Source organism: Epinephelus fuscoguttatus, linkage group LG9 (genome assembly GCF_011397635.1).
Source record: "Epinephelus fuscoguttatus linkage group LG9, E.fuscoguttatus.final_Chr_v1".
In the NCBI taxonomy this organism is placed as follows: domain Eukaryota; kingdom Metazoa; phylum Chordata; class Actinopteri; order Perciformes; family Serranidae; genus Epinephelus; species Epinephelus fuscoguttatus.
In genome coordinates, this window is record NC_064760.1 from 37,520,853 (window position 1) to 37,535,055 (window position 14,203).

Here is a 14,203-nt window from a genome sequence, read left to right on the forward strand (position 1 = left end):
CTTGTTTTTTCCACTGAAAGCAAAAGATCCCTACAGAGACAAGATAGTTTTTTTGTTAAACCAGAAACAGCCTATGTGTTTTTTTGTTGTTGAAAATTACAAAGACATCATTTTGTAGTATTGATTGAAAGTACTGATTACAAATAAGTCAGTCTAATATCCTTAGCAGGGTATTCCTAAGATCTCATGCCCTAAAGGTGAATTGCTTTTTCCATTTATTCTCCTCTAGTCCATATGAAGGATGATCAGAAAGTATCATCATTCAGGATGTGGTTAGTTGATGCTGTTTAAAATGTAGTTTTCTCTCTTACTATGTCTCTCTCTTCACAGATAATAAGGAGTATGATGCCTATCTGTCCTACACTAAAGTGGACCTTGATTGTTTGGGCAGGTCAGTTACCTCTGTACACATTTCTTATCTTGCTAACAACAGTGGTTCTGCAGCATGAAAAGCCCCTGCTTACTTCAATCATGTTCGCTGGATGTTAAAAGCTTGCTATGTTTAAATGTAGATTTAAACAGCTTCCATTGCTTAAAGGAGAAGTTTGGGGCAGAAGGAAACAGCTGCCCTGGTTCTCTCTAAAGCTCACTAATTTACACCATCCATAAACAGAGATGTAAAAAAAAATTGTGGTTTCAGAGGGTGATACTTGCTGGAACTAGTTCTTGGTAAACAAGATGCAGACGTAATGACATAATGATGAATTTTTGCAGCATCCGGTGCAGTGAGCATCCGGTTACAGTGAGATTGCCAGGTTTGGTAGGTTTGTGTTTGTATGAATGCATATTTTAAGTAATAACCATATATGTAAATGAATAAAAAATGGGGACAAAAATGCATAGTGACAAAAATGAGTTGTGTAGGGCGTCTGAAAATCAGCTGAAAGTTCTTTTTAATGTTCACACTAAAACACAGGCACAACCTTCAGGTTAAGTCATTATTTTCCTGTTGAGAACACATGGCCCTGGACATTGTTGAAGTGCTTTGGGTGTTGTTCATGTTACACCCTACTACTGTGCTCAAGTTACAAATGATATCAACCTTACTCCTGTTAGCTGCAGAGCTTCAGAAGCAAAGAAGCGCACTCTTACTGGTCTTGCTTCATAAAAGACTTTGCAGGCGTTTATTTCTCCTAAATTCTCAAAAAAAAAACCCAAATCATATATTTATATTTTATTTTGATATTTTATTTAACACAGTAACCTATTGATTAACAAAGAAAATAAATCCAATTGAATTGCCAATTAACCTCACCTGCATATTTTTGGATTGTGGGAGGAAACCGGAGCACCCGGGGCAAACCCATGAGGCACAGGGAGAACATGCAAACTCCATTCAGAAAGAGGCCCAGAACCTCCTTGCTGTCAGGTGACACTCACTACTGCACCACTGTGCCCCCCCAAGTCATGGTAGTTAATATTGTTCTCATGGGGTCTGACTGTTGGTGAAAGATTTTCTGAATGTTACCTTTCAAATGAGACCATGCATGTGCATTCGCAAAAAATGGAACAAGGACAGCTCTCAGGTTATTTTGGGTATGCCTTGGATAGGTGTTTTAGGTCAATTTAGATGAATTTTACAGGATGCTTAACTTAAAATGCATTTGCAGCCACCAGGTGCTCATTTGACTATTTGATTTTGAATCTGGCACGTAATTGTTGTTCTCCTCCACAGCCGGGCGAGCAGTGATGAGGAAACATTTGCTTTGGAGATCTTGCCAGACGTTTTAGAGAAACATTATGGATACAAGCTGTTTATACCAGACAGAGATCTAATACCCAGCAGTAGTAAGTATCCATCTATCTGTCTGTCTGTATTTATGTCTGTCTACTCCTCTCCTCGTCCTTCCTCACAACACACACAAACACACACACACATCCTGTCTCTCTCTCTCTGTGGGCCTTTATAACCCCCAATACCCAGAATTCATCACTCTGTCAGAATAAATAGCAATGTATGCGGATCTTCACCATAACTCACTTACAGACACACATGTCTGTGTATGATCTCAGGTGTAAGTCACATGTACACACACACACACACACACACACACACACACACACACACACACACACACACACACACACACACACCACAACACAGTGTCGCTCTTCCTCAGACACAGTTCTTCTCACATCCATGATTTCACTTTCTTATGAAAGTTCTACAAACACAGTCTGTGTCTTTCACAGCGTAGTTAATGTCTGTATTTCAGTTTCGCAACCACACATTCCCACACACACTGCACAGGATGTATCGAGTGCACACAGTACACACACACACACAGACACACACAAAATTTGTCATCATTTCTGGGGTTACGTGTCACTCTCTGTCTAACCGGAGGGGATATATGACTGGTATTGCTCTATCTGTCAATGCCGTGACCTGGCAGCGCACACACACACAAACACACACACACACACACAGGTGCACAGAGATGCACAATTCCGTTATTGACACATCGTAAGGGGAAAACACTTACTGCCATTCACACGTAGGCACGCAGCATCTACTTGTCTGTCTATCCCCACTCATTTTACTAACACAGTAAAAGTTTGAGGATAGTTTACACTGGAGGCTGACAGTAAATATTGCAACTATTGCCTACAGATACTCACAAGCGCAAATGTGTGTAATCTCAACATGTACACTGAATACTGTGAATTTTTATAATGATGAAAAAACTTCAAGACAGTTTTGCAGGGCATGTGGCTGTACATGCAATAAGAGTATATGAGTATCAGGAAAAAGGGCAGATATACTGTGGTACACTGATTTGTCAGTCTACTCATCACACACACACACACACACCTATCCATCATGTTAATGTCATCTCTGGCCTTGCTAGCTGCAGGGACACTGAGTGGAGATTAGATTTAGATTAGACTGTAGGGAGGTTCATCTGTTTCATTTAACTGTTTATCACATAAACGCACATTTATAATTTTCCCAAACATTTTTACACATGCACTAAATGTAGTCTGTCTTTGTTACAGTAATATGTACATTTTTCCTGGTGATTTATACAGTAGGGAGAATCATTAAAGATGCAGTGATTGATATTTATATATTACCAATGGATCAGACAACTATGTGCAGAGTTATCACCTGACTCTGTAGTGTCCCTCAGCTCCACAGAGCATTCTGGCATCTTTCAGCACATTGTTTTGGTCAAAACTTTAAACATTGGGTCACTATCACTGCTCTCCTTGATCCTTTTGTTATCCTTGACAGGCAGCTGATTTTACTTAACAAGCTCTGATAAACCACCAAAGACAAACAGACAAAGTTAGAGACTAGCAGGTGGACATAGTGGAGCATTTAGCAGCTGTTAGAGACCAAGATCCAGAGCTAAAAGGAAAGTGAACATTGGACCTAAATTCATTAGAAACAAGACTCCAAATGAATGCTAATGTTGCTCTGTGTCTGCTGGCTTTATCAATAGGCAATAGCTTGCTAACACATTTGCCAAAACAAGCATATAAGATGACCATTTGTCAGTGTTGTGTTTACAGCTTTTTCTGCTGCCCCCAAGATGCCATAATATTTATTTATGCAGCTTTTAAGGTTCTGTATGTAACTTGTAACTTTTTACATGTGTAAATCATTTTTTATTGCCAGTAGGTGTACAGATTGTAATGTTCCTTCCCAGACCTTCTTGGTTGCCTATAACAACCCATAGACTGATTTTTATGTGAAAGACTTGGGGCGAATTTTCCCGGAAAATCCAAAGTATGTGATGTTATGCGTGCTCATGAGTGCCTTGCTTCTTTGTGACAGTGGCCAACATTAGCCAAGACATGAAGTCCACTAATGTCAGTGAATGATCAGCACCCACCACAACACGGACTCAACACATGCTGTGTTTTCACTGTATACATTTTGCAGTGGTAGCCAAGTGGAGATGGACCTTGACTTAGTGTCCTGTAGCAACTCAAATTCAGCCAGAGCAAGACCGAGTGCCAGGGATCTGATCCTGCACCACCCTCTCATTTTCTGTTAAGTTTGATTATAACTAGTTAATTGATGCTATAAAAAGTAGTCTGACCATATGACTGTGTGTGCCAGTCGTGTGGTCATGATCAAGGGCACTGCTCCCTACAGGTGCATGGGCCAGAACTTGATGGCGGAGATCTCTACTGCACAGACTCTGGCTCTAAATTATGTTACCAGCACAAGATGGCCAAATCCACCATTTTTTTGCTTCATCTTTGTGTAGAAGGAGGAAGTGGAGATGCATTGTCTATCTTACTACACAGTCTGTGGTATTTGCCAATGCCCAGGTGCTCACTTATGGCCACAGGACGTGGGCACAATCAACAGGATGCTAACTGCAGTTTACCCAATCAACTCAGAGAGAGGTGTCACTAAAGATTTTCTGAAAGTTACATACAGAACCTTTAGGGTGAAATAAAAAACAAAAACTGAATACTTTCCTTGTTAATATTCTAATGAATATGATACACCTATAGAATGGTCTCAAAACCCGGAAACAAGTTAGCATTTCAGCTCAAAGTCAGTAGGTTTTCTGAATTGGTTTTTGGTTAGATGCCTGAAATAAGGCCTGTGTTTAACACAAGCTAAAGAGACTTTCACACTTTGTTCTACAACATAAAATACGACAGTGAATACCTCTCCCAAAAAAATTTATCCTTTTGTGTTTCTTAAAAGACAGCTGCTAACAAGTGGCTAAATAACACTGCGGATCGTCATCACGCCAAACACAGCTTTGTAGCATTGTTGTAATACAACATCCAATAGAAAAAATCCCCTTGTCTTTTTGTCCAGGGAGCAAGGGCAATGCTAACTTACATTTTTGCCTACAAATAAACATCATCCCTTCATGAAGTTTTATCAAAACCTGATAAAATAGGTCCAAGATATTATGTTGATAGTTCTTCCTCTGGGCTTTACTAAATGTGTATATCAACAATTTGTGCACTGTTGATATTGTTTTTGGTTTTTTTGTCTAGTAAAAATTGACAATGTATGAGTCTATGTTTTTCCTTTGATATTTCATTGCTATTTATTAGAAAATGTGACTATGTGCATCAGGAGACTGAATATGTAATATACCCGCTCATTGCATTAAAAACATCATAAAACACGTTCAGTGGTCCCTGAGGCACCTGCTTACTTCAACTCAAGTATCAAACTAATGCATGAAATAAAATATTAATCCATTATCCCCTGTGCATTAGCATTTTATTGCCAAAATCACATTTCAACTTGTCCAAAAACTTCCTAAGAAAGAATGTAGTGGCTAAAATAACTTTATAATGTGACCAGAAAGAAACACACTAATGTGTTCTTTGCATTATTTAACATTTTCTCTTAAAATACATAAATAAATTTACTTAATCATAATGAACTGCCCTTAGCCAAAACCATGTCTCCAGCCAACACACATTCAAGACAAACACACACAATACTGCATCCTGAATGCAGATGAGAAAGTCATATTTCCTCCAAAATTGAGGCTTCCTCTCTGTGCCCTCAAAACATCCCAAAAACAAATGTCCACTATGCATAATGACATGCATAACTCTCTCTAAGCTGCATATGAACTAAAGGTTACGGAGTGTGAAAAAGAATGAGTGACTCACAGAGACACAGAGAGGAGCCTTTTCAGTGCTTACCAAAGCCATTGACAGAGCAACATAGCAACGCGACCTAAAATACACCATTCAATTATCCACTCCATTAGCCCTCGGAAATTAACAAGAGAGCGAGAAATAAACAACGGGAGCAGAAAGAGGTGGGGACGGGGTCATTGGTTTGTGTTATTTCATTAATTGATTTACATAATCCTCAAAAATAGAGAGTGGGGACAGGAAGTGAAGGGCAGAGGAGAGGAGGGGAGGTTAACTGTGGGGAAGAGAGAGAACGATAAAGAGAGAAAAGAGAAAGAGCGGGACTGAATTTTGGGATGTTCTGGACTATTTGTGCCCCTCAAATTGAGCGTGAAATTGCAATGTGTTGTTGGAGAGTCTCTGTCATTAATTTAGTTAGCAAGTGAAGAGATGGTAGAAGGAGGGAGACACAGAGAGAGGTAATCTGTTTTTCACAGAACACACGGTTTTCAGACATTTTCGGTAACTACAAATTTTGAGAAATAATGAGCAATTTCAGTGACGCACGTTTCAAAAAAACACCGAGAATGTCACAAACAAATAATTGGAAATGAGAGAGTTTGGGAAGACAAGTTTACACTGGGCTCGGTATGAAGCAACAGCACCACAGTGAGGATGAGAAGAAGCATTTGAAACTGCGTTGAACTCTTTTGGCTCTGTAGTGACTCGTATATTGTTGCATACAGGAGCTCTGCCTCCCTTACAACATCTCATCACCTGCCCATTCAACTCCTCAAGTTTGCGTTTCTCTCCCTAAGTTATAAGTGAAAGCTGATGGTGGTGTATCAGCACAACTCTGATCCCCATTTAAGAGCTGATTCCACTGCCGTGTGTCAGAGCCAAAACTCTTGCACAAGCATTTCTGTCACTCTACTTTATCCTCCTGTCAGTCATTCCAGTCAGTTCTGAAGAAAATGAGTTGAAGGATGCCGCCAGCAGAAATAGGCAGATACTATACAAGGAAGTTCAATTCTTCCTTCTGCCTCTTCCCTTTGTAGCTCTCGTTTTTTGCTTTTTTTTTTCTCCTGTAATCAACAATAAATGAAACCTTTTCTGTAGCTGTGATATTTTTTGTTATTTTTGAGAAATGTGCATGTCTGAAGGAATAGTTCAACATTTTGAGAACTGCATTTATTCGCTTACTTTCCAAGTAGGGGTGTTGCAATTTAATTAAGGGTAATTGCTCTTTTTGTGCGGTTATGGTAACAGACTGCTCTTGCATTTTGAGTAACGGCCGGGCTCCACCGGCTGCAAACGTAAGCATCATGTCAGTGTAGCATCGCGGCGTATTCATTTGGGCTCCACTGACTGCGTACGGAAGCGACACGTAGAGAAGCCAGCGGGGTTGTTTACCATTTGCCGAGCCGAGAGGCTGCATGTAGGCTGAAAGAAATGTTAAAGCATTTTCCACCTAAGTTATTACATATATTTGAGTTATCTACAAGTTAATTGTACTGTTTGTCATCTACTCGCTTTCAAATGTCTGCCACGGACATTTACACAATGTCACGGATAAACATGGGTAAATGCATGAAAAAAAAAATCATCACATATCACCTCTGATAATGGTTTATTCATTTAAAACCACATTGTGCTCGTTTAGCACACTATTTCATGTAGTTTTTATCTGCTGGAGAGTCGCGTAGGGGAGCGTAGCGTGACAAAAATAGAAGAGCCGTGTAAAATAGAGAGTTGTCGCGCGACAGACAGGGGTTGTCGCACCGCTCCCATTGCTGGTGCAGCCGCTGTAATTGATTAACAGGGGCAGACTGCTACGGGACTCGCGCAGCAGACGTGTCGCGCCGCTGACATGCCCGGTGGAGCCTGGCCGTTAACGTTCATTTGCCAAAAAAAAACAAAATGCAAAATAGCATTATTGTTGTTATTATATTATTAGTAGTAGTAGTATATCAAATTTTCAAAAGATAATGCAACAATACCGTTATTATAAACTTTTTTGGCCCAAATGTTGTTGGACAAGTTAGCTTTGCCTGGTTCTCTCAACAGGAAGTCAAGATAATCTCAGCAAACACCACTATTATGATTTTTGAAGTATAAATGCAATCGCTGGAAGTAAAAAGACACCTAAAAGCTTCAAAAGTCATACCAACGTATTTTATGTTGGAGAAACATGAATATTTCTTGTGCATGTGTTAACCTCAGACCTTATATCAGGCATCTAACAACAAACCCATTCAAAAAACCCATTGACCTTGAGATAAGGGAACGGGGAGTGCTAAAACACTAACTTGTTTACAGATTTTAGGACTCATTCCTGCACCACTTGATTTCCAACTCAGGTAAAGCGATCAGTAAAACTCTTTTACGGTATTATGTTAGGGGTGATTATCTTAGCTTAGCATAAATATTGGAAAAAGAAACATCTAGCCTGACTCCTAAAGATACACTTACAAGCACCTATAATACTTACTAATTACCATGAATTAACATACATCCCAAAATGTTGAGCTATTTCTTTCAAAAGCCACCTAGCGAATCAGGTCCAATATTGGAGCCAGGATTTTATTTTATTTAGATTTTATTGTAGATATGTCAGTTTCTTAAGCTCATTCAGTGTATTTTGTGTAGAACAGATAAATAAGTTTCTGGGCTAAGCAAAATTTTCAGAAGTTCAACATTTTGAGACATATGCTTCTTTGCATTTTTTGTTCTGCGCATTCAATACAGAGCTAACGTCAAGATGTGTAGGCAAGCTTAGTATAAAAACTAGAATACACCTAGCAACAACTCTAAAACTGTCTGATTTATACACCAAACTTCATGCCCTTACTGTGACGATGCTTCTCGAAGGTGTATGGTCCGCTGCACCCAGCTGTTGTCTGCCAGGAAATAGTTACAGCAAGTAATTCTCTCTATAACCACAAATTGTTGTTTTGACATTACTCCTTACAGTGCATGTACTGGTGATACAAATGAGGCATATTGGTGTTGCTTAGTCAGCCTTAGAGGTGTTTTGTATCAATTTTAAAAGAGCCAGGCTAGCTTTTCCCCTTTAGAGTTATGCTAAGCTAGGCTAACCACAGTCTGACCCCAGCTTCATGCTTACCACACAGACATGAGGCTGATAGGAATCATGTCATGTCAATGGGAAGAGTGTCAATCCTCTTTTATTTTGCCAGAGTAAATCTCTACGGCGATGGTCAGGTAAAGAAATAGACCAAAAAACTAAAATACAAAAATGTGTGTCAAAACCGGAGAAAACAGCATCACTGACAACAATAAGAATACACATATCATAGATTTCTATAATACATTGCAAAACACCAACTGTTTGACCTTCACCTGTTTCAACATGACGTCCTTCTCTGAATCTCCTCTTACTGTTTTCAGTTTTAACTTTGTCTCCACGTCTCTCTGTCTCCCAGCTTACATTGAGGACTTGGCTCGTAGCGTGGAGCAGAGCAGACGTTTGATCATTGTTTTGACTCCAGAGTTTGTCGCCAAAAGAGGGTGGAGCATCTTCCAGATAGAGACACGCCTGCACTCCATGCTGGTCACTGGGGAGATCAAGGTATGACTGGGGTAACAGGAAAAACAAAATCTGAGAGGCAGGCATGTGCGGTAATTACGTTTTTGCATGTTTGAGAAAGTTGTGAAGTGCTTTGTACAATGTGCTTGAAGAGTTGCTCTGTCCTAAACACCTCTACCTCTGTGTTTCTGTGTGTCCAGGTGATCATGATAGAGTGTGCAGACTTGAAGAATGTCATTAACTACCAAGAGGTGGAGGCACTGAAACATACAATCAAGGTACACAGAGAGAGAAATGAACAAAGGGAGAGAAAAAGGGTGTGAACTAAATTCATTAGACACCAAGAGACCAAAAGCAATAAGACACCTGAATAATCTCTTCTTCTCTCCTCAGGCTTTATCCATCATCAAGTGGAGGGGTCCTAAGAGCAATGAGCTGTCATCTAAGTTTTGGAAACAGGTGGTCTATGAGATGCCTGCTAAACGCAGGGAGACGTTGTCCAGACGCCAGGTATACCGCCAGAAAATGAGTTTCTCCGTATGTTTCTCGCAATCATGCACACACTGGCGTTGTTTGTTTAAGTGAAACCCCAAACCTTCATTAGTTCCCAAGAGATATACTATAAAAGCAAGATGCTTTACTATTTTTTCGTTCAATCCTGAAATCTGTCCTGAAGTATAAAAAAACAGATTAATGTGCACATCTTAAAGAATATGCACTAAAACCCTTTCCTTTTACTGAGGGACTATACATACAGGTGTAGAGACAGAAAAAAAAATATCTTAGTGGCATGTCTGGAAGCATAGAAAAACAATAGCTGTGGAAATTTGGTCTGAACATTTACTTATGCTCCCCTGCGGCACATACACTCACAACAAACAGATGGCCTTTGAAATGTCTGCTAAATACAGGTAATGTATGAAAATTGAAATCACAATGGGGGAAAATGTGTACATGTTTGCCATGTGTTAACACCTCGGGTGGTGTATGCCCTGATTAGCAAAGTGATGTTCTCCTGCTGCTTGGCACTGGGGAATAATGATTGTGAAACAAATAAAGAGTGAACTGCATTGAACAAAAATTGACGCAACACTTTTGTTTTTGGTCCCATTTTTCACAGCTTCAAGTTAGAGATCTACGAATTTTTTAATGCCCTCAGTAGATATATTTCTCTCAAATTTTTGTTGCAAATGTGTTTAAATCCATGTTAGTGAGCACTTCTTTTCCAAGATAATCCTTCCAACTGACAGGTGTGGAATGTCAAGATGCTGATTAAACAGCAAGGCCACTCTAAAATGTGCAGTTTGATCACACAACACAATGCAACAGATGTCACAAGTTTTTAGGGGGCCTGCCACTGGCATGCTGACTGCAGGAACATCCACCACAGCTGTTGCCCACCGACACAAACCAACTCCAATGTCATTGCTGTGAATTTGACAGTACATCCAACCATCCTTACAACTGTAGACCAGGTGTAGTCACACCAGCTCAGGACCTCCACATTCAGCGTCTTCATCTGCAAGATCATTACAGACCAGCCACACGGACAGCTGATGCATCAACCACAGAATTTCTGCCATCTCAGCAAAGTTCATTTGCATGATGGTCGTCGTTACCAGGGTCTTCACCTGACAACAGTTCTTCATCGTAACTGACTTGAGTGGGCAGCTTTTCCCTTCACTGGAGGAGATGTGTTCTCTTCACTGATGAATCCTACTTTGCACCTTACCAGGCAGATGGCAGAGAGCATGTACTGTACAGCATTTTGAAGGCAAGTGGTTCGCTGGTGTCAACATTGTGAACAAAGCACCCCATGGTGGCTTGAATCCTGCTTTACACCTTACCAGGCAGATGGCAGACAGTGTGTAAGATGTCGGTGTGGGTGAGTGGTTCAGTGATGTCAACATTGGGAGCAGAGTGCCCCACGGTGGCTGTGGGGTTACAGTATGGGCAAGATCCTGAAACCCAGTGTTGTGCCAGTCATCTGCCACCATGACCATGTGCAGCATGGTAATGCATGGCCCCATGGCCTGCAAACTCACCAGACATGTCACCCATTGAGGATGTTAAGGATGCTCTGGATTGGCATGTATGATAGCGTGTTCCATTTCCTGCCAATATCCAGCAACTTCACACAGCCTTGAAGAGGAGCGGGCCAATATTCCACAGGCCACAATCTACAACCTGATCAGCTCTATGTGAAGGAGGTGTGTCACACTGCATGAAGTAAATGATGGTCACACCAGATACTGACTGATTCTCTGTGGTATCTGTGACCAAGAAATGCAAATCTGTAGCACTTGACATGTGATATTGTATTAAATGCTTTTTTTCCCTCAAGATAACACTGCACATATTAGATTGGCCTTTTATTGTGACCATGCCAAGGCACACCTGTGTAGTAAAGATGCTGTTTAATCAGGACCTTATGATGCCACACCTATTAGGTCAATGGATTAAGATTTGGATGGACCAAAATCTAATATAAAGGTTTTTGTGTGTATAAAAAGTCTTAGATCTTTAACTTAAACCTATGAAAAATGGGAGCAATAACAAAATGGTTAAGTTTAAATTTTTGTTCAGTGTGTGTAACTGCAACAAATGGCATTGTATTATCTCATTCATATGTTGTGATGTTTACTCCTTTACTTTTGTGCATTAGTCCAGCTGAGAACATTGCCATTGTAACTTATAGCAACAAAGAATCACCGCACATAAAACAAACCCAACTTTCAGGGCTTTGTGAGTTTAAGTGGCTGTATAGACATTGACATCTTATTGTCTGCAGTTATTCATGCTTAGAAAGCCTGGTATAACACAATATAGCCAAGAAGAGGTGAAGTCCTTCTTCAATTTATGGGCCAAGGAATACACTTGCTAACTTCTTGAAAAATTGCACAAGAACTCTGAAGAATTCAAGCCATCCATCATGCCTAGCGACATACACTGAATGACAGTCAGGTGTGTTTTCAAACCTCAACAGCACCAAAACCTTGGAGGAGGACATTTTATGGAGTCCATGGCACTTTTATTAAGCTGTAATAGTTCACTTGAACTTGGACTGTATTACCTTAAATCAACTAAATACATAAATGCAACAAAGTGGACTCAACAACAGCAAACAAAGGCCATGATTTCACATGGCCATGATTTCACATTTAATTAGCATCATATCACTGTAGATATTATTTTCTATACGCATACTATACACATAATGTGACCTGTACTGATACGAGGCTTGCCATAAGACATGGCAGCTGTTGTTTCAAGACTAACTTTCAAGAAATACTAGAAATGGTATAAAATCCTTCACAGGAAACTTAAGCCAAAGCCAAATTAAGTTAATTCACTTAAATGATAAGGATGAAAGGTGTTATTCTATATTGTCTTACAGTAAACAAAGGAAACATGTGTTAGGGCCTGTGTCCACATAGTGGTTTTCTCTCGCAGAAAGGTGGTGGCAGGGTACTGAGGAAAGCTTCATTAATAAAGCACTCCGAGCACTTTTCTTCTGAAGTGCTACACGTGGGTTTTGTTTCTAAAACAACCATATCTTGACGATCGTAAGTGCTATATCGTAGGCAACTGGACTTGCTTGCGTTTTCGCCTCTCATCCAAGAAGCTTCGTCAGTTCTAAATGACTGGTGCGAAGTTGCAGGCTATAAACCTTGTGTGGGTGGGAACCCTTACAGAGTCGTAGGGGTCACGTGAACTCTTAGTTTCACAGTTGTTAAGGTCACAATGTGAGTCGTTGACCCACCTGGCCACCATGTGAGTCGTTAGCGTCAGGTGGGACCAGGGGTGAATGGGTGTGAAGTTGTCAACCCACACAGGGTTTATAGCCTGCAACTTCATACCAGTCACTTAGAACTGAAGAAGCTTCTTGGATGAGAGACAAAACGTCTTCAAGAAACACAAGCAAGTCCAGCTGCCTACGATATAGTACTTACGATTACAATGACCTGGATGACTGAGAATCTTCCACCGACAAACATATCTTGACACAAACATTAGCTAGGTAGCTACCTCAAGGCTCTGTTAACAGAGGGTTTACTACCACTTAGCAACAAGATTACAACACGGATGGTGAAAAAAGCACAACACTCACCAGCAACACTCAATGACCAGCCAATCTGCTCCCACAAATTGGCTTTTCTGTCTTTGTTGTGACAGTTTCTGACTGATATATCATACAGTTTGGGATAGACGGCAGATAAAGGAGCAGCAGTGACGACACCAGCGCCTTTCTGAAAAGTTCACAGATATTTTACCAGAAGCGCTCAGAGTAGCTGCACAAAAAAAAGACCAGGCACTCTGAAGAAGATGCTGGGGTGGTCTTTTTTGTCTAGACAGCCACAAATGCTTTTTCCTCGTTGGGAACAATTGTAAAAAGATGCTGGCGCTGAGAAAAAAAACAGTTACACAGCTACACAGGCCCTTAGGTTATCTGTCATCACTCCTACTGGATATATAAATTGTGGTTTTGTTGGGAATTTTTTTTTGCTGTGAATTATATATATTTCATTTTCTAGTAAGTATTTACAGGAACACGTCACCCAGTAAAACATTGTGATTTAAATGGTTTTTGGACAACAATAACATATATTAGGCTTTAGCTACAAGAACAACTCCCATGTGTAGGACTGATTCATTGCTGTTGTTTTTCTTTTTTTCATAGGATTCGTTATTGAGAAACATAATCATTATTATCATATTATCATAAGTCTTATCATTTTAACCTAACCCATGAATACGTTTCCTATCACTGTGGTAACTTCTACATAAAGATAAAGTCTCCTTGACGACTCAAACATTTGTATAAATCTGCACATTGCAAACGATATAACGTGTTTCTCTGTCAACAGGTGATGGACTCTGGTGAACAAGGCCTCTTTGGTGACCTGCAGACCACCGTCTCCACAATTGCCATGACAACCACCTCCGCCTCCTTGGCACCCCCTAATGAGAGTCGCCATGGGCATCATCAGGTCAGCTGTTGCATGTGTATTACTTCAAACTGATGTTGCTGCTTAGGCTTGGTGTTTGTTGAATCAGTGGTGTTAGGTAGTAATG

At 40.3% G+C, this 14,203-nt stretch overlaps 1 protein-coding gene across 4 annotated transcripts in view; it reads left to right on the forward strand.

The window, feature by feature from the left end:
- Positions 1-14,203, forward strand: part of il1rapl2 (interleukin 1 receptor accessory protein-like 2) — a 574,681-nt gene that overhangs the window by 555,141 nt on the left and 5,337 nt on the right. For all 4 annotated transcript variants that reach the window (XM_049586234.1, XM_049586232.1, XM_049586235.1 and 1 more), the window contains 6 exons: positions 331-391; positions 1,676-1,788; positions 9,024-9,169; positions 9,328-9,405; positions 9,521-9,637; positions 13,996-14,118. In XM_049586234.1, the coding sequence (XP_049442191.1) occupies positions 331-391; positions 1,676-1,788; positions 9,024-9,169; positions 9,328-9,405; positions 9,521-9,637; positions 13,996-14,118 (638 nt within the window). The remainder of the gene's footprint in view (positions 1-330; positions 392-1,675; positions 1,789-9,023; positions 9,170-9,327; positions 9,406-9,520; positions 9,638-13,995; positions 14,119-14,203) is intronic.